This window comes from Neltuma alba, unplaced genomic scaffold (genome assembly GCF_004799145.2).
Source record: "Neltuma alba isolate B1F8T4 unplaced genomic scaffold, ASM479914v2 tig00005007_pilon, whole genome shotgun sequence".
Classification (NCBI taxonomy): domain Eukaryota; kingdom Viridiplantae; phylum Streptophyta; class Magnoliopsida; order Fabales; family Fabaceae; genus Neltuma; species Neltuma alba.
The window spans coordinates 13,016-40,641 of record NW_021633942.1 but is presented as its reverse complement, the minus strand read 5'-3'; the positions used below and the strand labels follow the sequence as shown (position 1 = coordinate 40,641).

Here is a 27,626-nt window from a genome sequence, read left to right as displayed (position 1 = left end):
AGGAGTATTATACTTCATGAGGAATGCATAGGTGATTGTAGCATCAAAGCAGTAGCCACTAGGACCAAACTTTGGCATTATCTTCTTCCATCACAGTAGATTTGTTGTCTCTTGATAATGAATTGAAATTTACTAGCAATATACAATCATAACTACAAAAAATTAGTACTCTGTGATTAGATCCATGTATGCATGTTAGCGGAAGATGCACAATTTGTATTATACATGGAAGAAAAATGAACTTGTTCCTTTTCTTATCTGTTCCATATACACAAGGTTATATTAATTGTGAGGTTCATACATGGAAGTTCTCCAAGTCTGAAAAACTGACAACTTTTAATGTAAATTGAGTAGAGTTTTCTCAGATAAATGACTTGCACTGAGAGAACATGGATTAGATGGAGAAGAACAACCAGGCAAGCTCACACAGAGAGCATCTTTGTGACTTCTCCAGCAAAGGTTGAAGTACCCTCAAAAAAGAGAGACACATGTCCTGCAGAAAGAGAGACAATGCCACAAGCGCTTAGAGGCAAAAACAGGGACGCACATGGCGTGAATGTGAGAGAACTTGAAAGTTTTGGAACCCAATGACTTGGACTAAAAAGATAAATGGATGGCAAAACGGCATCGTTTAATGACAGCAGACGGCAGCAGACCAAAAAGGCAAAGGAGGGAAGCTGAATGCGAGAAGTCGAGAACTGTTTATGAGGTGAAGAAGTAATTGGGTTGGCTTTGATAATTGGCTTCATGATTTGCCCTTTTAGAACCATGAAATGTCATGAAATGTCATATCCCACCAGAGTGCCAAGGATTTTTCCATAATGTTTTTTTTTGGTATAGTTTTATTGTCTTTATGTAAAAAAAAAAAACAAAACAAAACAAAAAAACACAGCCCACGGCTGTCACCAAAAACTAAAAAATTATTACCTCTAATCCTAAATATCAGATTTAGTTTATAGTGCAGCTTACGTTACAAATTAAATTTTATATTTAAGAGTGGAGGAAATATTTGAAAAAAGAGTGCTTTTAAAATTAATAATTACTTCAGAAATAATAGATTTAATTTTACCTTTTCTCTATTATAGAAAGAAAGATCTCCCCGAGTAATGAGAAGTCCCAAGCAAGTAGCTGTCTAAGAAGAGTAGGAACCCTAATATATAAATATATATATATATATATATATATCAAATTACAAGCTTTAAGCAATGCCAACTATAGTTTGAAGTTTTGAATTTCATATAACTAAAGCTGTAAACTTTTAACTTTATTATCATTTCATATAATTAAACTTCTTATTTTTTAAACTAAGGTAGTCAGTTATCTCTAAACCACCATTAAAACTTAAAGCTTCAAAATCGCACTCTTAATCGATGATAGAAAAGTTCAACAACCTTGAAGTCCATTGTTTAGCATTTACTCCTGTGAGGTTTATCATCTTTTATAATTTGTTGATAATTTATTTCTTAGTAGACTCAAGATTAAGGGAATCTTGAGTGGGTTAGTTATTACATTGTATAAGGGGAGTTTTTTTTTTTTTGGGTACCAAGGAGGGCAAAAGGCCCTAAAAGAAAATTACACCACCGGGATTGTAATCCCGTAGCTTCGTTCTACATTAGGACCCTCATGTATTGAGGCGCAAAATAGAGGTAGTAATGAGATCCAAACCACCAGCAACTAAATTGGAATGTCTAGGAATGAATTAAGCTGGATTTCCTTGTCATGTATAGGAAAAGCTCAATTTCCAGAAACGTTGGGGAGCTAGTCACATTTCTCTTAGAGACGTAGCATCAAGTCAATAAGGGTCTTGTTATCAGGTTCCACTATGAGGTTTTAAACCCCATATCCCAAGCTAAGCGTAGCCCCTTAAGAAGTGTCCATTCCTCAGCTTCATACACAAAACGATTACCCAGATAACTTGAAAAGCCAACGATCCAAGTTCCATGATGATCTCGAAGAACACGACCACAAACTGCAGTTTGTGATGTTTCTGATCTTGCACCATCAATATTGAGTTTAAATAGGTTTGAGGGTGGTGGCAGCCAAGAAGTGATTTAGCAGACTGAAGAGTCTGAGACGCTGTGTTAAAGCAACAAGAGCCCGATAGAATTAGAACATGGTTAAACACTTGGAAGCTATTTGAGAACTCAACGTAGGTCTTGTGGATATTGACTGAACTTGTATAAACAATCTGTGTATTGATTCTTCTCTCTCCTCCTACTTATTAACGGTAAGATCAACCCTCACACATACCCTAACCATTACAAATCATTTACAACTCGGGTGCTCCTTTGGCCTTTCCCTCAATTTTCTCATCGGAGATTATTGAACATCTGGAAACTCAATTACCTAGGAATTGGAGCTGCAGTTTCATGTTACTAGACCATTTCTCCCTCGTTCTTCCTTTTCCTAAGTACCTTCAATAGCCTTTTAGCTTCAGACCTTTTTCCCGGCTTTGAAAAGTGTGAAAGGGTGCTCTCAGATGGCACAAATCCTTTTTCATACATTTCTCTCAGCAATCTTTTTGCCTCAGACAGATATGACTGTTTAAGTGCCCTATCCAGTCCTGGCTGATTGGATAGTTTGAACCACCCAGAAATCAAAATATCGTAAGTTGAAGAATTAGCAGTTCTTCCTCTCGTCAGCATCTCATTCAAAAGTTCCCTAGCTTGGGGCATCTTTCCTGCTTTAGCGTAATCATAAATAAGCACATTATAGGTTCCAGTGTTGGGAACAAAACCTTTGTTTATCATCTCACAATAAAGTTTTACAGAGTCCAATTTATTTCCAACCCTACCATGGCCAGAAACCAATATATTATAAGTAGCAGCATTTGGGGCAAGTCCTCTTTCCTTCATCTCACAAACCAATTCATCTGCTTCTCTCATCAAACCAGCAGTTGAAAGACCCCCTAAAAGATAATTGTAAGTAGTAACATTTGGACAGATTTCATCAATCAACATCTGTGAATAAGTAGCTAAAGCCTTATCCACATTCTTGCTTACGCAGTAACCATGGATAAAGGCATTGTACGTTACAGTATCAGCTAAAATTCCCCTTCCCATCATTTCATTAAGAACTGAAGTTGCTTTCCTAGTCATCCCTAACCTGCATAGTACAGCAAGAAGATTGTTATACACTGTTCTATCAAGTTTGAGCCCCATATCCACAAGCCTCTTGTGAATTTGCAAAATTGTATCTGCTTTCATATCCTTTGAAGATGCTTCAAGCAGAAACTTATGAGTATTAAAGACAGGAGGAAACCCCATAACCAACATTTCATTAAAAACATCCAATGCCTTTTCAATTGCCCCGGTTTTACAAAGCCCAAATATCAGAATGTTGTAAGTGGTTGCATTTGGCATTACCCCATGGTGCTTCATCTCACTCAAGAAATTCAAAGCATTTTCTGCGTTACCTTTCCTGCAGCATGCATTGATTACAGTGTTATATGTAGCACAAGTTGGAGCCAAACCCAACTCTAACATAGTTGAAAACACAGACTGAGGTTCATATTTCCCAAGCCTCAGAAGGCCATTGATTAAAGCATTGTATGCAGCAACATCAAGCTTTATATTTTTGTCTTCCATTTCCTGGACTACACTTAGGGCTGCTGACTCATTTCCTTCTTTGAAGTAGCAATCCATTACAGAAGTGTAGTTAAACAAATCTGGTGAAAGATCCCAAGAGCACATATCTTTCATTAATGACTTAGCATCTTCCATCCTCCCCAGTCTCTTCAAGTTGTTCAAGAGAACATCAAATATAATATTGTTTTCCTTCAATCCCTGTGATTGCATTTCCTTATAGAAATCAAATGCAACCTCTTGTTTTCCTTCTTTGAAATAGCCATCTAATAAAATTGCATAAACAAAAACATTTGGTGAAATATTTTGCTTGACCATCTTCCTCAACACATCAACAGCTTCACTAAGCATTCCCTTTTTAACATATCCATTTATAATAGAAGAATAAGTAACAACATTTGGCAGAATACGTTCCCTCTCCATTTGTTGCAACAACAAATCTGCATAGTCCATGTTTCCCAAGTTCCAGTACCCATCCAGGAGTGCAGAATAGGTCACACAGTTTGGAATAAGATTAAGTTTTAAAATAGTTTGGAACATGTCTTCAGCCTCTTCGATCTTTCCAACCTTAGAAAGGCCATTCATTATAGTTGTACACAGAACTAGATCAAAAGAAATGCCCCGAACAACCAAATGGCTTAGAAGATTCAAAGCTTCCACCGACCTTCCTGACTTGAACAAGTAGTTCATAACAATAGAGTACGAGATATGATTAGGATTCAAACCATTTTATCCATCTCCTTCAATAACAGTGCTGCTTCATTTAATCTCCCATGTCTACAAAGCCCATGAAGAAGAGAACTATAAGTAACCACATCAGGAATGATCCCATTCTTGATCATTTGCTTATACAGAGAAAGGGCTTCTTCAATTCCTTGTTGCTTACAATATGCAGTAATTAACGTGGTATAAGTAGTGAGGGTTGGCTGCAACTCTCTGTTCTCATCTGGACTTTGCATATCAAAATTTTCAAATTGTTCGCATTCTGTGTTCATTTGATGGCCAAAAATCTCATCAGTAAGAGACTTGGCCCTCACAACATTATCCATTTTGCAAAAAGCATTAAGAAAAGTATTATAAGCAACAATATCAGGCAGAAGACCATCCCTCCATCCATTCGCCATCAAAGTTAGTGCATGATTCATTAACCCAGCTTTACAATATCCATCAATTAAGGTGTCAAGACCAATAATGTCCTGTGGAATCCCCCCATCCACAAGATTGTGCATCACCCACTCTGCATACTTCACCAATCCAATTCTGCCATACCCTTTAACAAGTATATTACAAGTAAAAGGATCAATACTAATGCCCTTTTTAACCATTTCAGATAACAGCCCAAAACCTTGATTAGCTAATCCTTGGGCACAGAAACCCCAAATGATGGTATTATAGGTAACAGTATCAATTCATTTCTCCTAACATATCCTAAAGCCAAATCCAGATTCCCTACTTTGCACAGTGAGTGGACCAATATGTTAACACTGTAAACACTCGGCACAATCCCACAGGAGACCATATCAGAATACAAAAGCCCTACCTGAGAAACCAAGCCCGCGACATTGAATTCACATAAAAGTTGGTTCCACATAGGCAATGTAGGAACAAGACCAAGACTTCGCATAAAAAAGAAGGCATCAGAAGCTCTGACGAACTTTCCGCATGCCAAGTAGAGGTGAATGAGGGTACAAAATAATGAAGCATAGAGATGCATCTTTGTTGGTGCGATAAAATTCACATCTTTATGGGTTTGGAAAGAGCAACTTCTACAAGAATACACGTTTTGATGGAAGCAGCTTATCAAAGGGCAGTTTTCAGAGTAGTACGGAGAACGGAAGCTTCTTGTAGACCAGAAAAGGAAAGGAAGAGTCTTCATTTGCACCTTGAGATGCCTCATCTTGGACGCCATGGAGGCTCAGAATTCTGAATATCTGAGAAGAATTGCAGATTAAAAGCTTAGGCTTGAGACGGGTGCAACGCCAGTGAACTATGAGAGTCCATTGTTTCAGTAAGTATCAGTGGCTAGTATAGTTTATTTTTCCTTCGTTTTTGTTCATTTTGGCATGCTGATATAAAAATTGTCAAATAAAAACGAAATTAGCCAGGGTAGTTATATAGAGGACGTTTCTTAGTGACCGTTGAATACCTTATGCCTATAAAGGACAAGGAAGTCGTTTCATTAGGCAGGTAATTTGCATAAAGAAAATTTCTAATGGTGAAACAACAAGCAGCGAGAAACAGCAAGCAACTATGGAATAAAAATTTCCAACGGTGAAATACGCACCTATCAAAGTGAATTCACAACACCTTCAATTTGCGTCAATGAATTTGATCTTCTACCCAGCAAATTAAAACAAAAATGAAGAAGGAATAGAGTGCTGGTTTGCTTGAGAATGAAAGAGAAGAAAGAAAGAAAGAAAGAAGGAAAGAAGAGAGCCGCCACTCATTACCAGATACTGGAAGAAGAAGAAGAAGAAAGAAAAGTGGAGTTTCTGGACGTAAAGGAGGGAGGACGCGGCGACGAACGGCGTGGATGGACAGAGCACAAGAAGAACGGCGAACGCGGTTTCGGAAGAAGAGCTGCATTTTTTCCTTCTGGCGGGTGTTTGAATAAAACCAAGATTTTATGATACAGAAATAAATATGTAAAAGAGTTTGTCTCAGTTTATATAAAATATTTTAAGAAGCACTTTTACAACTTCTCAAACATCACTCTCATTTTTTCCCTATACCCAACTCTTGGTAATTAGCATTTAATCCCCCTACCTCTAGCATTTTAATATACTAGCCTTTAAATTTAGTTATAAATAGAAGATTTTAATTAATTTCATCTCAAATTCTTACTGATTGTAAGGGTTTTTTTACTAAGAAGTAATTCTGATACACATGATTAAAGATAATAATTTAACACAATTTTTTTTATAAATAATTAATTAAACAAATGGGTATTATAAGTTAATTATTAAGATTTGATCGCAGCTTATTTACAATTTTCGTGTCTAGTAGTTTATTACGCTTGATCTTTCCTAAAGTCAACTTATTATTTGGTATTCTCAGCTAAATTGTGATTTAGTTTATTGAAATTGTCATTTATTAAAGTGAACTTATTATTTCCTACAATCAAGTTATCATTTGACTGAAAAACATTTCAAACATTTCATCACGATTTCATATTTACATAAATAGGACCGAGTTTTTATTTACTTATTATTTACTGTTTTCCAAATTGAGGGACTCAAACCATAATTTTATATATTGAATGGCCTTTATTTGTAATTTTTTCAACCAAAAAAACGGCTATCAATTGTTCGACCAGTAAACGGCTAACGCAGTGATCACATGGCCAGAACTGCACGCTGTGCAGTCTATGAAACGCTTTGTTCTCGAGTGCTCCCAGTGGGGGAAATTGGGGATCAAGGCCATACTCCAGGAAGACAAAATTCGTGTTACTTAGGCTTTTTTTCTTCTTTTTTTTTGTTATTAATTTCTGATATCTCCAAGATTCTTTTAGCTTGCCTTGGTTATTCTCAGAAGGAAAAAAAAAAAAAGGGCTGAAGCATCAAGAGTTTTTATCAAGGTCGTAAGCTTTTATTCATCCCATTTACACTATTATACAATTTGGGTGCTACAACACTAACAATCTAACATACAGGACGACCAATCAAGCTCTTACCTTATACTTGGTATGAGGAAAATGAAAGGAAGGAAGGAAAAATCTTATGAGTCTGATTTAAAAAAATTAAAGAAGTGTTATGAAATTTTGATGAAATGTAGTAAGAAAAATTAGTTAAAACTTTTAACCTCACTTCTTTAATTTTTTTTTTTTTAAATCGAATTCATTAAAATTTTTTCTCCACTCTATTTTCATCGTGCTTGGGATTATTCCTCTAAAACGTTGCCGCGGTTAGAAATCACCAATCTTGAGTTTTCCCAGTCGTTGTAGCTCATAGAGCATTTCTAATGCAGCAGAGTCAAGTGAACTCTTCTTATCCGCTCTGGAATCTCCTTTACAATCGATATTACCATAATTGGGTATGCACAGTTGTATGCTTGACACAAAACAGATGTATCCTTTTCTTCTTTCTGAACCTTCACCAAATTCAAATGGAGTCCTGAAAAAAAAAAAAAAAAAGGAAAAGAAAAAATAATAATAATGATAAAGGCCGGATTTATGATCACAATTACCCAAACAGAACAAGTTGTCCTCTCCAGTCTCCATTCTTTCCTCTCTTTTAAGGAATTATGATGACCGAGTTGTTTTGAGTCTCAAAACTACAGGGACTGAGTTGTTTTGAGTCAAAGTTCAAAGATTGAATCAATAATTGAAGAAAAATTCAGGGGGGCCAAAAGTTATATCATGCCATGTTTATGTAAAGTACTGCAAAGGCCATTGGCAACAAGTTTGACATAAGAAAGAACAGAGTCAACTCACCTCTGTTTGAGTTCCGCTGAGTCAAATGTAGGCATTGGCCATTGTAGTCTCTTGCATAGCTCAAATAGGGTGGTCCTGGGTCCTCCCTTATTCATATTGATTGATGCAATAACTGTAAATATAAATCAACAAAAGACGTTGATTTAGTTGTTAGAGAGCAGCTCCTCATCCTTGATATATAAATGCAAGGAATCAAAGACAGTTTCGAGGGCTTCAAAGATTAGGGGATAACAGAGAAAAGATTGATGGCGCAAACCTGGAATTGCATCATTGGGATCAGAGAGTTCCATTGGAAGGTCATTGGGAGCTGATAGATTAGTTTTGTCCTTCTTGGCCCTCTTATACGTTACTGGCTCTGAGACATGCTCATCACGTAGACCAGCGCAAATACTAAATTCCTTCTTCCCAGAAGAAGAATCGAAGAAATGATCAGGATTATCTCTTTTTCTCTTGGTCCCACTATTACTGTGTGAAATTCCCCTCTTCTGCCATTGCAAGGACAAAAATGTAAACTATGTAGTCAGCAAAATATACAGACCACTGAAATGAGATCAAAACAATATATATGCATATATATATATATATATATATATATATATTCACAAACCCCACTTTACACTCAAGACCCTGTTTATAGAAATTAAGCTACTTAACCCAAAATACCCCCGGATCCCAAACTCTCCTTACTATTCCTGATTCCCATATATCACTGCCAATATGAGCAGATACCGTTATTGCTGTGACAAAATAAACAGATCAACACAATAAAAAAACTAGCATATCAAAAGTAACCCAGATTCCAATCAAGCTGATTTCAGTTGGACAGCAAATCTAGTGGTTTTAGCAAACAAATGTAAATGGACACGGGTCTGTCTGGTTCATTTCTGATGCTGGTGTAGAATCAAATATTCCTTGTGTTATGTACAATGGAAATGTAATTCAGAAGATGCTCTCTTTGAGCAAAAGATGGGGTGCACCAACACTTTCCCAGTTGACAAAAACTAAAGTCCTAGTGAAACACTGCCAGGCCCGATGGTGACAGTCGATATTGCTTTACCAATAATACCTTTTTCTCTTTGAAAAATCTACCTCCATATTCCATCACGAGGAAATATTTTGACAATTTTTAGTTTCTTAAGCATGCACAATATTATTGACCAAAGTTAATCTACTTGGTAAGGACAAATCCAATACCCAAGAGAAAAGGTTTGAGTCTTCAGCCAAAGTGACAAATTCTTGTTAGTCCACAATTTGAAGGTATATCTGTGAACGCTTTGAGCTGTAAAATTTGTCATAGCTCTGGTCAGTTCCCAGACTTCGACTCAATAGAATTTTTTACCAAAAAAGCCACTATGATAAACTTGGTCAACAAGTTTTTAAATATCAAAGCATAGCTTTTGAATTGGTTCCAGTTAAATTACATGAGAGAATTAGTGTTGGCCTAAAACAAATTCTTGAACACCTCCAAATATGATAAATAATGTATATAAAGCATACAGATGGGCAAAAACAACAGCTTGTACGTTTTATTTTGAATGCCGCATACCATATATTTTAGAAAATTTGATACAAAAAGGAAGACAGCAAAAGCATTAGATAAGCAAAGAATACCTCAAGTTCCTTTAGTAAATGAAAGGCAGCTTCTCCTTTTGCTGTTTTCCTATTTGGGCCCCATCCCTCTCGAACCAACAGGACATCTTGAAGCTGTAAACTAAGCTCTGCATGCACCATATCTCCCTTCATCTTACATTTTCTTTTACAAAATACCCAAGAGAGCTGGATAATTCGAGTAGCTCACGTAATGGAGGCAGTTCAAGTTTATCGGAGTGACAATGGGAGATAATAGAGGCTTGAAAACTTTCCACACTTCATCAAGATTAAGTTTGGTGTCAATTAGTATGGCCCCGGCAATACTTTCTACTAAATCCCCAAGTACCTGTGTCAAAAACAGACAAATGATAATTAATTAAAAATGATGATAAAAAGAAAGAAGAAAAATTCCAACAAAACAACGGCTTAACTAGCCATATTTTCCCCAAAAAAAAAAAAAGAATCATCAGTAACCTTAGGTCCTTTAAAGCCTGGAAGTGACTTCGTCATGTTTGATTCAGAGAGCGCCCTGACATAATCATTTATTTGGCCAAGTAATAAATCTGAGCTATGCAGAAGATACTGTTGCAGATTTTGTCTGACTGCAACTTGAGCAAAGTTTTCGTTATTGACAGAAGCAGCTCGCAAGTCAGTTAATTCCCCTGGATCAATGCTTGTATGACTCTGATATAGATGCCATGTGATAAGCAGGTCCAATACCGAATCGCCAAGAAACTCAAGCCTCTGTCATACCATATAAAGTTAGAGGAACATCATATTGAACTTTGACATATAAATCTAACTGTATGTTCACTTGGGAGTATATAAGCTCCACTAGTAAAACCCAAAAGAAAATTAACAGAAGCAGTTCAACATTGCCAGACATATTTTATAGTTACCTCATAACAATAGCCACCCCCAAGTTCATTCTCAGATGCATGTGTGATTGCCTCTAGCAAGAGTCCTTTGACAGAAAATTTATACCCAATTTTAGCTTCAAGACTTGCAATCTCATTTTCTTTTGGTGAGTATATGTGAAGAGAAGCAACAGTAATTGCTTCATCAACCAAAGATGGTTCAAGACCAGTACAAATTCCAAGCCACTTCATCACATGAAGTGAAGCAAGTAGTCCACCACCCACATAATATGCACCTATCAGAGCTTCAACACAATCTGCAATAGTCTTTGAACATATCCAACGGTGACGTCTGTCACAGAACTTCCCAACCACAATTTTTGGATCTTCACTTTGAAACTTTTCGTCTAAAGGCACTTCAAGGTTTTCCACCCCACATTTACAATGAACAGTATGTATAGAATTCTGTCCCGGAGCGACCCACCGGCGGGGCTCAAATGCAAAGTCACGAATATATTCCTATTGAAGAAAACGGGGAAAAAAAAAAGTATTAACTGGATCCATTGCAGCACCATTTAGATGGAATACAACTTGTGCACTTATTGAATCAACAACGACTGGAATTCAAAGAAAAGGAGTGTTCAGACATTTAAAGAGGAGTTTTCTTAGTCTTATATTAAGGCATGACTAAAATGATCATTTTCATAAGCTTTGAATTCAGATATAACCAGATTACAAAAGTTCTAAGTAAAAGGAAAATATTAGTGACCACAAGAATTGCACTTTCTTGAATAAAAGCTCGATGGGGAGCAGATGAGTTGAAAAAACATTCAGATTAATAGACCTCAATTTTGTGGATGGAATATCTTTATAACCAAGGATTAATATTTCTTTTTCCCTTTTGTGATGACTTTTGGTCCGTCATAGCAGTGAACCTATTCATTGTTCACAGTTCAAGCCCTTTTTGGCTATCTGCACGCATGAGCTTAAGCTTCAAGGAAAACTTGTTCTTGTCACGGTAGTGATGTCACACACCCACACACACTCAAATATATTGCAGAACTGAATGGGTTTTAGGGAGGAAAATAGAAACAGAGGAGGGAAAGGGAAAGAATGAACAGAATAGGGAGAAGAAAGGGAGAGAGAACAGAAACTGAGCAGGAGAGTTGAGGCAGCACAGAAAAGGGAGAGAGAGCAGCTAAGCCATAACAATTTTCAATCATCAAAAGTCTCCTTACATATGCTGCCTAACATCTATATATAGAAAAGGTTTCCTTCTCATGAAGGAATCAAAAAGCAAAATAAAAACATTCAAACATAATCAGCTACTTGCCTAAGTTTCCACTCTCGGAAGAAACATCTACGATATTACATAAATTAAAACATAAAACATAAGCCACTTGCTAGTTATGACATAAAATAAAATTAAATATTAAAGCAAGCTAGGTTTCCTCAAGATATTAATTCCTATATTCCATCAGGTGGCCAATTGAAAAATAACTATAGGAGAATTTACCTGTATTTTATGATCTGTTCCACATTTATGTAGGGTTGAATTACACACCACCGCTGTGCGCTGAGCAGATAATTGTCCTTCGTGCTTCTTTGGATATTTGAGAAAGAGATGACAACTTACAGCATACTTGAGGACGGAATCTCCAAGCAACTCAAGACGTTCCATAGAAAACTTTTCACAGCATCTTACAGTTGTAAGTGCTTCTAGAATCTGACATTGTAAGAGATAATATGTACAATTGAAACAGAGAAAATAGAAGGATTATCTTTTCCATGTAAAACAAGTAAATAGGAAAACTATACAAACCAGAGAGCTAGGTATGTTGTAGTTGTTATCTTGGCCAGCCACCTCTTGTCTAAGTTGACTGGCTAGCATAAATGATTCAAGGCGGTGCATCAAAGACGGAAGCAGGTAAAGTGACTTTAACACATCCCTTCGAACATCAAGGGTGCAGAGAAGCTCCGGTGGAATGTGAACATGAGCTCGTGCTTTTTGGGTTACCAGGCCACCTTCTGGAGACTTACCTAGAGTATCTGCTCAAATGTGTATGTGTGTGTGTCAAGTAAAAGCGAAATTTTGAAGACATTGAAATTTATGAATAATAGAGCATATAATTTCATTAAAATAAATCCACTAAGTCAATAAGCATTGGATTACATTTAAGAATTTCGCTCCATTGAAAGTGAAGTTTAACTTTATAGAGCACAGTCCAAGCGGACAACTGTTGATAAAAAAACTAAAGTTTTTTAGTTTTCTATTAGGGGATAATCCAAAAATTATGAAACCCTCTCTTCTAAGTACCCTCTAAAATTTAGCTCTACTTCAGCATAAATCGCAGGATTGGTTGGTTCAGGATAAATATTAGCTTTCATCGGCACCTGATCATAGCTTATTATTAAAATAAGTAGAAGCAAAATTTCGAAGACGTTGAAATTTATGAATAATAGATCATACTTTTATTAAAATAAATCCACTAAGTCAATAAACATTGGAAATTACATTTAACAATTTGGCTCCACTGAAAGGGAGGTTTAACTATATAGAGCACAGTCCAAGCGGACAACTGTTGATTAAAAATAAATAAATAAATAACAAGTTTTTTAGTTTGCTATTAGGGGATAATCCAAAAACTATGAAACCCTCTATTCTAAGTACCCTGTAAAATTTAGTTCTACTTCAGCATAAATTGCAAGCTTGGTTGGTTCATGTAGGATATAAGATAAGATAATATCTTGGGGATTAATTGTAAATCTGATTACGGGATATGATCGAGAGCGTTAGGGAGATTATATTTGATTTTATTCTTCCGTTTTTAGCGTGATTGTGATCGCATAGAATCAGGCCATCATAATCGGCCATTCACTCTCTTCTTGTATATATATCTGTTCAATAGATTCAGCAATGTACAGAAGAATTAATATACTTCAGAAGCGTTACCCTTCGCTACATGATATCAGAGCGTCTGTAGGCGAACGGCGACGGTAACGATGACCCAATCTTCTGGTAGTGAAAAGGAGTCGACCTCCCTGCCTGAGTCGCACGCGACGTCGGGAGTGACCAGTGGCTCCACTGTTGGCAGCGCGTCGTCCCCTGTCCACCACATTCGAGACATCGGCCGTCCTCATTGTGCCCAAGAAGCTCTCTGGTGAGAACTATCGGGAATGGGCTCAGTCAATCAGACTTGCCCTTGAAGGCCGTGGCAAGCTAGGCCACGTCACCGGTGATGCACCGCCCCCACCATCGTCCGACGCCAAGGCCGTGAAGCTTTGGAAGGCTGAAGACGCGATGGTTTGCTCGTGGCTCGTCAATGCGATGGCTCTCTCTCTCAAGCGCTACTTCATGTTCCTGTCTCCAGCACGCGAAATGTGGGACGCTATCCGAGAGGCTTACGGCAATGGAGAAAATGCCTCCCAAGTGTTTGATCTCAAAACCAAGTTATGGGACCTGAAGCAAGGTTCTCTCTCCCTAGGTGACTATTACCTTGCCAAAACGACACTTTGGCAAGAATTGGATCTAATTAGTGATGATAGCCCGTGTTGTGCATCTCACGCAGCCAACAATAAAAAGAAGATTGAGAAGGAGCGTTTGTTTGAGCTTTTAGCCAGACTCAATTCCTCATTTGATGATGTTCGGGGTAGAATTTTGAGTCAGGACCCCCTTCCTACAGTTCGTGGTGCCTTTGCCATGCTTCGCAATGAGGACTCAAGGAAGAAGGTCATGTTAAAAGGTGACCAAGTATCTCGCCCCCTTACTGTTGAGCCATCAGTATTGGCTGTTCGTTCCACTAACCAGCGTCCGGGTAACACAAAACCCAGACCACAAAGTGAGCATTGTCACAAACAGGGTCATACCAAGGATACCTGTTGGGACCTCCACGGGAAACCTGCAGATTGGAGGCCAAGAAAGGGGCGTGGACGTGGTTATGTGGCAGAAGTTGCACGTAATGAGGATATAGGCTCCTCAAATCCGAGGCACCAGGAAGATCAACTGAGTAAAATTCTTGAACGACTTGCTGCATTGGAAAGCAGTCAACAGTCTCAGAAGCAGCCCACGGCCACAGTGGTTAAGCGAGGTAATTTTTTCAAAGCATTGGCAACTATCAAAGGTATGAGCTCTGGACAATGTTGGATTGTTGATTCCGAAGCATCTGATCATATGACTGATGATATTACCCTATTCTCCTCATATACCTCTACTACTAATTTACCACCTGTTAAGATTGCTGATGCTTCAGACTCCCAGGTTGCTGGTATAGGGAGCATTAAAGTATCTGCCACGCTTACTCTGCATACTGTCCTTCATGTTCCAAATTTAAGATGTAATCTATTATCTGTAAGTCAACTTGCTCAGGAAGAACGATGCCATGCTGATTTCTTTACTACTCATTGTGTCTTTCAGGATCTGTTGACAGGGACGACGATTGGCGTTGCTAAAGAGTTTGATGGTCTCTACTACCTGGATGACTGTGTTGATCACCGTACTATTTCTTGTAATAAAGTGTCTCTCCCTAGGACTAGTGACTTGGAGTTATGGCACAGACGGTTAGGACACCCTAATTTCCATTATATGACTCAATTGTTTCCATCTATTTGCTCAAATAAAGATTGCTCCGATTTTTTTGTGATTCTTGTGAACGTGCAAAACACCATCGCACTTCTTTTTCGAGTGTTCCTTATCGTGCTTCAAAACCATTCACAACAATCCATAGTGACTTGTGAGGCCCTACAAGGGTTTCAAATCGCACACACTCAAAGTGCTTTATAAGCTTTATCGACGATCACACACGAGTGAGCTGGGTGTTTCTGTTAAAAGAAAAAACAGATGTTTACCAAACATTCATTGATTTTTATCACATGATTCGTACTCAGTTTCAAACACACATTCAAATCTTACACACCGATAATGGCACTGAATACTTCAATCACCAACTTTCCACTTTTCTTAAAGAACATGGCATCCTACACAAGAGTACTTGCCCCAACAGTCCTCAACAGAATGGTATCGCTGAAAGAAAAAATAGACACATTCTAGACACCGCTAGAGCCCTCATGTTCAGCAGCAATGTACCAAAATATCATTGGGATGACGCCGTTCTCACTGCTACTTTCCTCATCAATCGTATGCCCAGCAAACCCTTGTCCTATAAAACACCATTACAAGTCCTTCATACTCATTACAACCTTCCCTATCTAGAAAATACCCTACCTCTACCAGTGTTTGGTTGCACCACCTATGTCCACCTATATCATACTCACAAACTCGATCCCAAAGCTGTTCGTTGCATCTTCTTAGGATACTCTGGCACACAAAAGGGGTATAAGTGCTATGACCCTACTTCTAAACGCCTCTATGTCACTTGTGATGTCACCTTCCATGAAAACATTCCCTTTTATTCCCAGTCCTCGTTTCAGGGGGAGCCTTGGAGTGAATCTCAGACTGACACCGATCCGGAAATCTTAGCAGAACCTGAACTCTTACCTAACCTAGAAATTCTTGATCTACCCTCAATCCTTCCAGAACCCACCAATGAGGAAGTCAATGGAAGTGCCCAAAGATAATGGAGAAAACACCAATTCAGGGGGAGACACTCTTAAAAACATACAATTCTACACATGGAGATACAAGACAGGTAATGTTCCTTAAACATCTAAAGAATGCCATGACTCAGAACCGGAAGCAGTTCCAAGGGAGACACAAGATGAACTTGACTTACCAATCGCCATCAGAAAACCTCCCCGAACATGTACAAGGCATCCCATAGAGAGGTTTGTTTCCTATCAGGGTCTCACATCTAAATATGCTGCGTTTGTCTCTCATCTAGATGATGTCAGAATCCCAAACAACATAGATGAAGCCTTGGCTCACCCGAAATGGAGACAAGCTGTTATGGAAGAAATGAAGGCTCTAAAGGGCAATGACACTTGGGATGTAGTTGACTTGCCTAAAGGAAAGAAGGCAGTGGGATGCAAGTGGGTCTTTACCCTAAAATACAATGCAAATGGCACTCTTGAAAAATACAAGGCACGACTGGTAGCCCAGGGTTTCTCTCAAGTTTATGGCATGGATTACACAGAGACTTTTGCTCCGGTGGCGAAATTGAATACCATCCGAATCCTTCTATCCATAGCTGCAAACTTAGACTGGCCGCTGCATCAGATGGATGTAAAAAATGCCTTCCTGAATGGGGAATTGAAAGAAGAAGTATATATGAAGCTGCCCCCAGGTTTTTCGGGTCAGCAAGACAACCAGGTTTGCAAGCTAAGAAAGTCATTGTATGGGCTGAAGCAGTCTCCTAGAGCATGGTTTGAAAAGTTCACTCGTGCTCTAAAGGGACGAGGATACTTACAGGGGCAGAGCGATCATACTATGTTCTTCAAACACGTGAACGGAAAAACCATAGTTCTGGCCGTATATGTAGACGATATTGTGCTTACAGGTGATGACCCAACTGAAATAGAACGGATCAAGGGAGCCCTAAATGAGGAATTCCAAGTCAAGGATCTTGGAGAGATGAAGTACTTCCTAGGAATGGAGGTGGCTAGGTCAAAAAAGGGGATCTACATCTCACAAAGAAAGTACATACTGGATCTCTTAAAGGAGACTAGAATGCTTGGTTGTAGACCAAGTGATACTCCCATACGGGTTGATAAAATTGGGGATGATGAAGACCTAGGAAAAGCCGTAGACAAAGGAAGGTATCAACGAATGGTGGGAAAACTGATATACTTGTCCCACACTAGACCCGACATTGCCTTTGCCGTTAGTGTGGTGAGCCAACACTCCCATGATCCGAAACAGAAGCATCTAAATGAAGTATACAGGATTTTGAGGTACCTGAAAGGTTCACCAGGACAAGGGCTCCTATTCAAGAAATCTGACCAAAGAAATCTTGAGATGTTTACTGATGCTGACTGGGCAGGTGATCAAGATGATAGGAAGTCCACATCTGGATATTTCACCTTTGTTTGGGGTAACTTGGTCACTTGGCGTAGTAAGAAGCAGAATGTAGTAGCAAGAAGCAGTGCCGAAGCCGAATTCAGAGCTATCGCTCTTGGGATTTGTGAAGGCATATGGGTGAAGCGAGTCTTGGAAGAACTACAAATGATGGTGAAGCTTCCTATTAAACTCTACTCAGATAATATGGCAGCAATCAACATCTCTCATAATCCAGTCCAGCATGATCGAATGAAGCATGTAGAAATAGACAAGCATTTTATAAGGGAAAAGATCGATGATGGTATAATTGATCTCCGGTATATACCCTCAAGGGAGCAGACAGCTGACACTCTCACAAAGGGTCTTGCTAATGATAAGTTCAAGTATCTCATAGGCAAGTTGGGCATGATTAACATCTATGCTCCAACTTGAGGGGGAGTGTAGGATATAAGATAAGATAATATCTTGGGGATTAATTGTAAATCTGATTACGGGATATGATCGAGAGCGTTAGGGAGATTATATTTGATTTTATTCTTCCGTTTTTAGCGTGATTGTGATCGCACAGAATCAGGCCATCATAATCGGCCATTCACTCTCTTCTTGTATATATATCTGTTCAATAGATTCAGCAATGTACAGAAGAATTAATATACTTCAGAAGCGTTACCCTTCGCTACAGTTCAGGATAAATTGCAAGCTTAAGGAAGCTTTCAGTTCAGAGCATCTTCCACAATTTTCAAGAAGTTTTCAAAAGTGCACTGGCCCTAATGTTTTTCATGAGATATATGAACTTAGCCGTAAAAATTTCATGATTGTTTCGGATAACATAATACCAAACACCAAATGGTGCTATTTTATCTCCAAATGAATCACGAATGTATTGGGATGTTCATTTCCTTTATGGCGAATCAATTGTTTTTTTACTAGTCTTAACTATTACTTTTAATTTTCTATGGAATGTGCAAGATTCCTTATTCAGGCTATTAGCAAAGGATCAGGGGCATTTTGTAACATGGCCATTTCTTATTAGCCTAAGAATATATTCCCAACCCGAGGGGTTAGATTTAAGGCAAAGAAAAAGTCCCCTAATAGGGAAAATGCAAGAATTATTGTCGGAAATTGTTCAAGATTTAGAAGAATTTCTGAAAATTAAACTAATATTAGTAAGCTTGAAAATCCTAACAAAGGTAATTGTGATGAAAATTTGGGAAGCCCAATTGGGAATGATTGGGCTTTACTGGGCCAAGAATTGAAGCACCTAAGCCAATAATAACTAAATAAATAAATAATTAATTATTATAACAGGAAGAGGGAGTAGCTAGGAGTGGAAAATAAACAGGCCCTTGTTCTCTAAATAAGTTGAGAAGCATAAAGGACAATATTGACAAAATCTCTAAATAAGTTGAGAAGCATTTATTCTTTTAATCTTAAATAAACAGGCCCTTGTTCTCTAAGCTTGAAGGTGAATGTGAAATTCCTTATTTATTACCTAATGGACAAATTCACAAGGGTAGTCATTTCCTTTAATGGTAAGTCAGCTAGTTGTTATTAGTCCTTTATGGTTCTAATTGTATAGAGGTTGTATAGAATAAATGATTCAATTGTTTCCTATTCTGCTAGGCCAAGGATTAAGAAGCATTTGCTCCTCAGTTCTTGTATAGTAATTATTGGCTGTAATAGAATCAGATTAAAACACAATTATTTCACCAATATTCTAATACCAATAAGATTTTGAAATTCAAACTAGTTAACTAACCATCCTCATTGAAGTTCACAAGAAGGTTGTGTGGATTATGACTTTGCCTCAAAAGCAGCAAAGGCTGCCCTGGATGTCTCAGTGTAATCCCATACCTGATGAACTTCAACTTGTTTAGTTAACCACAAAATGATATAGGAAATGAAGCGCAGCAAGGGAAAGGAGGGGGCACAGGCATCTTGGCAGTGAACATTGCAGTACCTTTTGCTGTAATAATCTGAGAAGGTAATACGCTCTGCTGCAGCCACATCCTCAGTGGTGCCATCAAAAGGACTTTCAGCACACAGGTCATAAGCAACTTCAATTATACAGTATATTCTTCCAGTGTGGATGGCCAAAACTACCATATCTTTGACATTGTTAACATCAAGCACAAAATTAGCGAAATGAATCTTTTCTCTGCCCCCACAATCTGCCTCCAACAAACTGATATCATGGGATGGTAAGTTTTTTCTGTAATCATTGCAATGGTCAATGCCCAGAGAACACTTTTTCCGCATAAATTCAATAGCAGAAGCACAAGAATTGATTCCTGCCCAGTTGATTTTCAAAGATTCCTCATCAATACCATCTTTTTCAAGAGGTAGAAGCAAATATAAGTTTGATGGAGTCCACAATGACGACGTTTCATCCTGAAGAAGAAATTTCCTTCCTCCTCCTTCTTTGGACCGAAAAACTAATCTCCCAAAAACACCATTGTAAAGAAGTTCATGAAAAGATTTTGCATTCTTCATCTGATAAATAAAAGAAAACAAAATGCAGTTAAATTTCAACGGAAAAATCTGGATTAAAGCATTTCATACATGGGAAAATACATTTTACCACTTGAAAGCCTAGTTATAATTATAGTAAACTAATCTAATTAATGTGGATGTTCTTCTGCTCCCAATGAAAAGGAGGTGGGTGTTTCTGTTACATTTTAAAGTTCACTCAATTTGTAACTAAGTGTTGGTTAAAAGGGTAATATGTATTTCCCCTTTCATAATTCCTACATCAAATAAAGCTCACATTTCAATACCTGTTCAGCATCCAAATGCACTTGGCCACATGATGAGACTGAAGTCTTCACAATCTTTGAGATCAAGTAGAGTTCTAATTCAAAATTTCCAACATCATCATCAAGCTTTGACTCAATCAGCAGAACAAATCCAGAGTACATATCATGAAGAACATTACAGGTGAAATCAAACGTATAGGCATGAAATATGGCTCCATCAAGTTTATCTTTCCAAGTCCCACATAAAGCACGAATGCTAGCTGAGCCATGCAACTCCTTCCTTTTTGTAGTTCCTTCAAATACGAGAAGCAAACAAAATCAAAATGCATTCATACCTAACTAGATCCACTGGAAAGCCAGACAACCTCATGCCTCCAAAAAGCACGATTCAGCATCTGTCCCTATACAGCCACCCCCAAACCCCAAGGAAAAAGATGGCTGGCACACTAGGATGTGTCTGAAGCTGGTAGGCATGAGTGCCATATAGGCAAACCAACCTTCCTCTCATTGGCATGCCCACGAAGTTTTATGGCCAATCAGATACATCATGCTCCACATCCAATTAAAAAACAAAAATTAAAGTCTCAGGCTGTACAGTAAAATACTTTGAACAACATTGTTTGCAACAATGTTACTGTCATATTGAATTGAACATAATATTTAAGTTTAATTGATAACAAAAGATAACATATTTAATTAGCAGAAAACTAATACCTGCACCTGAACTTGTTTTCTTGCTTTTTACAGTTTGAACCTGTACCAGAGGTTCTTCAATTGACGGGCGAAGATGATCATCCAAAGCACCCATTTTATGGAGCTTCTTACATGCTTCTAAACATACAAGCTGTTTTGCCAAATGAGCATTTCTGCCTAAGGGACCAACTATAGTTTGAAAAGCTGCATTAGGAGGCAATGACAACTTGCACTGGTAACCACCTTCCACGTCAAAACTCTCAAAAAATGGCTTTGGATTGAAGTACCTGATACAAAAATGAGAGTTACATAGAATACAACTACAAGAGCATGTGATGAAGTTTGTTTAGTAGGGGAAAAACATCATTAAGGAGTTAAAAGAAAAGAAAAACAATTGAAAATATTCTTACATATCTCCTTTGAGCTTTCCACAGTATTGATGAATGAGAGTAACACTAGAATATGACGTGACCGATGCTCCAGTAGAATCCACAGAGTATGTGATTGCTTCTTCTACTGCACAAGCCCTTGGGGTGAAAATGCTGAGGCCACTATTAAGAGAGTCATCGGTCATGAAACGCTCACTCTTGATTATGTCAAACAGTTGACTTATATGCTTCGAGTTTCCCCTAAAGATACAGTTAACAATATGATGCACAATTGAGAATATACACTAGATTTTTCAAAGTAAGACGTCTCCAGCTTCCAAAAACTTCTAAGTTCATCTCATCAAGATATACACCTCACCTTTCCAACATCATAATAAACTGAGAGTTGGCCTGCCTAGCCCGTCCCCTCGATTGGACATAACTACGAATTGTTTTTGGCAGATCAAAACGTATAACAGAAGAGCAGCCAGGGACATGGATTCCTTCCTCAATTACGTCAGTGGTAAATAATAGATTGACCTAAATGAAAAGAACTAATAATCTATAATAATATTTCAAAACACCCACATTGTGAACAATCTGACCCAAATGATGCAGTGATTCAATACCTTTCCTGTGCGAAATGAATCCAATGTTTCCTTCTGCCTCTTTAATGCCAGTGAATCATTTGATGTATTGCTTCCAGTTACATATGAAACTGCGAAATGAGATAACTGCGAAACTTTTCTTACAAACCTTTCAATCACCTTAGCCGTGATTATCCTCTCAACAAAAATAAGGCATGACACATGACTAGATTTTCTGCAAGAAAAAACATAGGAATGAAGATCAATGATCATATAATGTGAAATGAAACCTGCAAAAGGAAAAATATTGGGAGAATCACAATGAGGTCCCAAGAAAGGAAAATAATTACAAAACAAGTCCCAGAAGTTGTCATTTCCTACTCTGAAACTTGTCATTACAGGCTGTTTAGATTGTTATTGGGACTTTTTAGTAATTATTTTTCTTCCCAGGGACCTCATTGTAATTGTCCCAAAAATATTCACAAGACAAAGATCATAATGTCAAATGGAACTTTATTGTAAAATATCAATATCCAAATTTCTGTACCCAAAGGATTGGAAGATTTGAATAAGTTCATGTAATTTTGGAGATATGTAACCCAAAGTTACTGCTCCTGTATAGTCAAATCCTACCTCCAAAGGGCTTTTGTCAGCTGCAGAGATTTAATTATGAAAATGTCAATGATAAGTATAATCCTTAGTGAAAACGAACAAAATGAAATTATTAGCATTACAAAGGCAATGTGGTTATAAAAAATACGTCAAACAAGATCGACAGTAGACATGCAGCAAAACAAATAGACATGCATTCATTTGTTAATGCACTCATCCACATATACATATCTACACACAGTACGAATTCAACATCTAATAATCCCCGGAACATACTTTTATTGAAAGAAAATAGTTACATTTTCAGACATTAAAAGAAAGAGATCGAGCTCTCAATTAATTAAGCGATAATCTCTATCTAACCAAGATATTTAAAGTAACCTCATCCTAATCAAAATAGGATAACTTTATCCTGACTAAAACAAAATACTTGAGCTAATCCTAATCCAAAATAGATAAAAATGCCAATCCAAAAATAATTAAAACCCAAATAACATTTAATTAAAATAACTAAATATCACCAAAACATTTTATGCTAACCACTGACAATAGGCTTCAAAAAAAGATTTATCTCCAAGAAAAAAGATGCAGGAGGAAAGTACAATTGCTACTGCAGAGTACCTTTGATTGATACCTAAGTGGGATGGGGAAACCCACATACATACCACATTGCGCATACCATACTACTCCATGAGGGATTTGGGTATCCTATACTACCTAAGTCTCCATCAATACCCCCTTGGAGAGTTGACATCCGAACGGCTGCACTTACAACATCTTGCTCAACTTCTCAATTTCCATCTCTATCAAAACCCTTCACCAATCAGAACACTCCATATTGGAACAGTTTCTAATACCACTTGATGGGTTCTAAATACCCAAATGAGTATCTCATACCACTCAATGTGGAACTCAAGTATCACATACTATCTAAGCTAAGTCTACATCAACCTTAAAAGACAACATAATAAAAGGGGGAAAGCAGCTTAAGGCATTATATTCAAACCTCATATGCTCACCACAGAGGACTGTCTAAATATCAAAATTAATGTAAAACCCGCCTAAATATACATAGTAAAGATTTTCAATTAAATAGAGTTTGTTATGATTGCTTGACTAATATAAGTGATGGATGAACAAAACATTAGTTTGTCCCCTGCACGATACTTGTGATCTCAACAATGATCATAGATTCAAAAGCATATGGGGCAAAATGAATAAATGAAATCTTCTAAAATGCCTACCCAGAGGAAGAGATTCCCCAACTATTTGCATCACGTTTTCAAGGAAATATTTGCAATGCAAAAAACCTTTACGGTATGCTTCATGCTCGTCTTCTATGTTGTGGAATTTCTCAAGAGATATTTGGACAGCCTGCAGGCACATTAACAAACACACACACACACACAATCACATGGAGATGACCAAAAAGAATTTATGTAGGATAGAGATGAAATCTTTGATGTCATTCGCAATAATTCACATATTAAGACAACATTATTTATCCCAAAAAAAAAAATTATATACCAGTTTCAAGAAGTCAAAAATCTTGTATTAGACAAATTGTAAAAAAATTATGGCTGCTGTGAATACATTAAAATGGGAAATGATACTCCCATCGGTCCTGAATGTTCGACATAACTAATTCACAAAGATTCAAGAAGTTAGTTATTTATAAAAAATTGTGTATTGGTTTCCCTGAAATACCCCTCCTTTTAATCATTTACTTTGGAAAATGTATGCAATCAATAGGGGTAATTTGGGGAAAAATAAATGTGGGAGACAAAAGAAATTGAGTTTATATATTTAGCACCAAAACAAACTCTTAACTAACTCCTACATTTAGGATCAGAGGAAATACCAATTTTCCATGTTCTTTTTCTTTTAGGCACGTTTTTCATGTTTCTAATAGCAAGATGGATACCTCATAAGTACATAGAAGTCCAAGATCTTCAAGGCAATACAATATTTTGGCAAGGTCGTTGGACATTCGCTTATGGAGGCCCTTAAATTTATCATCCACATCTTTGTAGTTACCTTCCAATGACTTCTGTAGTTCTGACAAGAAGATATCAGACTGTCCAAACATATAAACATCAGCCCATATTTTCTGATAAAAGAATAAAATGATTATGCAAATCAAACAAGAAGGTGCATTTTACGCATCAACATATAATAGAATCAAGGACGGATCCAAGATGGATTTTTTTTACCTTTGCTGGGGGCAGGGAGGATGATCGGGATGAAAATCATAGCAGGAAATTCTTTTTCAAGTAATGCATACGTTCTACATATATTTTTGTTAGTTTAAATTTTTTATTTTCAATATTTATATCAATAATTTTTTAAAATAACTTTATAACATAAGGAAAATTCGTTAGAATTTAGTACATTATCTATATTATGTCTAATAATAAAAAAGAACTACCTCAGACCACAAGGCTTCAATCTTTGATTTCAAACTCATAGCAGCAGGTTGAGCTTGATCATAGTATCTACAGCTCTCTTTTGCAGAAGGGATACAAGCATCCATCTCTGTTCTGTCTTCAATTGTATATATCTGAAGAAGCATAGAGGCTACATTTAAGTTTATGGAGCCAAAAATGAAGTTTGAATACATTCAATACAAGAAATTTATAGTACCTCAGACTCAAGGATATTTTCAAGCTCTGATATCTGACCCTTGCAATCCATAGTAGAGGAAACACCTAGAATGAAGTAACACATAGTATTCATTTACGAATTTCTTTTAATTATATTCAATAGCAGAAACAACTCAGCTCATGATACAGCTACCTTTTTTAATTACCGGTGATGCTGTCATCCCAAAGATTTTTGGCTTCACATTAGCCTTGTGATAGAATTCCTTCACCCGTAGAAGAACACAACTATATAGTAAATTTTTCTATATTGCAACTCGTTTCTCATTCAAATTGAAAAAACATACACAGAAGAAAAACACAAAAAACCATGAACAATTAAGTGTAAGGAAAATAGAAAAAGTTCCCCAGTGCTCACCTTCATTATTTTTGCATAGGGGTGATTGCCAGTTGCTCTGTGACATTCATCAATGATTATCAAGCATACTGTTTCTATATTGATGAATGCCTTTCTCAAGGCATCCAAAAGAATCTGGGGTGTCATAATCAGTACCTATAAAGCAGAAAGAAAGTATAACTCTACACTAAATTTTATAATTTGAGCACTAAGAATCTTTGCCAAAGATGCAAATCTTGTGTTCAAAATTTTCCACACTAAATTAGTAAATTCAAGCAATGTAATTATTTTAATTATATTATACACGCCACTAAGGAAACCCTAGAATTTAAAATAATTGGCAGAAAAAGTCATTGACTAAGAATGAAGCTGTGTTGATCAATCAATCCTAATTGGAGATCAACCAACACGGATACTATGCTATTGTAGCAGACGATCTGAGCATTGCTGACGGCAGTGACTCTGATACCATGCCAAATATAGAGATTAAGTGGAGAAGAAACAATCTGGTTCTGTTATTACTAACTGAGAAATGCTTTTACCGTAATGACTTATATACAGAATAGTCTGGAGATCAAACTTAATGACACGTGTACTATGAGCTATCACTAAGCTGGCATGGCTAACTAACTAAGAAGCAGAACTAAGAGAGATGAGTGATATAACTCACATTGATTTATAGAAAAATTAATTAAACAAAAGTGGGGAGGGGGACCCTGACAACCACCATGGAAGCGAATTCGTTATCCATAGGTAGAAGAGCTATGATACACATGCATCTGTAAAGCACCCATATTGAATTTGAATAAATTAGTTATGGAGTCAAAGGGAATGAAAAGCACCCGCGGTATTTAAAGATATGATCGTACAATTTTTCATCCCTCATGACAAGATTTATCAGTGGAAAAAATGCAAGTCATATGTAACATGTTTACTAAGCTCTGAAGCTAAATCCCATCAGGCCCAGAACCTGTCAATCAGTACTCAAATGAAAATGAAAGCATTAAAAAAACTTTAGTGATAACTCGGAGATAGCATTAGCAAATCAACAGGAAAACTTACATCATGGTCATTGATCTCCTTCTCCCATCTCTCTAAATTCCATGTATCAACTCCTTTAGCCCCGTAGTATTCTTCGACGTCAAAATTTGTAAGATCTTTTATAATCTTAAATTGCTGCAAATTGAAAGCACAAAACAAGGTAATTCATAACCTGCCGTTGAACCAACATTGCACTTTAGTCCTCAACACCAGTAACAAACAAGTGTGTCTGAAATTTCACCTATCAACTGTCTGAAATTGCGGTGTTAAAGGGGATAGTGGAATATACCAACTTCGACAGAAACCAAACGAAAAGGAAGCGAAGCTAAAAAGGAAAAAACTTTCGGTTTCGAACTTACCTGATTGACAAGATGAACAGTCGGAGCTAAGAAAATAATCAATTTTTTCACGCCACTATACTTGATAGACTGGCCAATGTCATTTATGAGCATGACAGCAATGAAGGTTTTACCAGAACCAGTCTCCAACACTGCTATTGTGTTCTGTTTTCTTGCTACTTCAAACACTTCTAATTGGTACCTACAACGAAACCCATAAAGCATTATCAAAAGCCAAATTTAAAATTTCAAAAATAACTATGAAGAAAAAGATGGGGAAAGAAAAACAATACTTTCTAGGGTGAATGTGCTGGGTTTCCATAGAAGACAGCGATGCTTGTACAGGAGAACAATGAGCGTCCAAGTTAGAGTTTATCTCGTCAAAATTTTGATCAAGAGAACTATTGTACTTGTGTGATGAGTCCATGACGAAATCTAGAAGAGGAAGGGACTAATGCTTTAACTGATCAACTGAGAAAGAGTTCAACTTGTGCATGTCGAGGCGATTGAGATTAGGAGACAGATATTGGAACACAAAAACCAGCGCCCGAGAAGCAGGATTGTGCGTATGCTTATGTGGGTTTCTCAGTGATCAACACTTCAAGGAGTGGAACAGGGAATTGTGACTCGGGTATTCTCTAGTTTTCTTCTTTTCCCTGTTCTCTTTCAGAATTTTTATATTCATTATTAAATTAGAAAAATAAAAACAGAATTGCCATGTCACCAAACAACTAAAAAAAATAAAGTAACTCCAAAAAATTTCAATATCTATTGTTATTAAAAAATTTATTAATTATGTTGAACGTTATAGACAAAAAT

General features: G+C 37.2%; 1 protein-coding gene and 1 pseudogene across 1 annotated transcript; both read right to left on the bottom strand.

Annotated features, from left to right (window-relative positions):
- Positions 1–2,261: 2,261 nt before the first annotated feature.
- On the bottom strand, positions 2,262–6,057 carry LOC114746444 (pentatricopeptide repeat-containing protein At5g14770, mitochondrial-like; annotated as a pseudogene).
- A 1,338-nt stretch (positions 6,058–7,395) lies between these two features.
- LOC114746447 (endoribonuclease Dicer homolog 3a-like) lies at positions 7,396–27,403 on the bottom strand. The gene is given in 27 exon segments (XM_028934667.1): positions 7,396–7,696; positions 8,017–8,128; positions 8,273–8,501; positions 9,628–9,761; positions 9,764–9,838; positions 9,841–9,952; positions 10,081–10,350; positions 10,506–10,982; positions 11,980–12,189; positions 12,286–12,512; positions 19,175–19,269; positions 19,376–19,908; positions 20,193–20,464; positions 20,886–21,151; positions 21,275–21,493; positions 21,612–21,772; positions 21,862–22,054; positions 22,367–22,472; positions 23,676–23,805; positions 24,356–24,508; positions 24,860–24,991; positions 25,075–25,139; positions 25,228–25,297; positions 25,450–25,584; positions 26,491–26,604; positions 26,829–27,009; positions 27,101–27,403. Coding segments are annotated over 27 exon segments (5,013 nt in total). The 5' UTR covers positions 27,235–27,403; the 3' UTR covers positions 7,396–7,488.
- Positions 27,404–27,626: the final 223 nt, after the last annotated feature.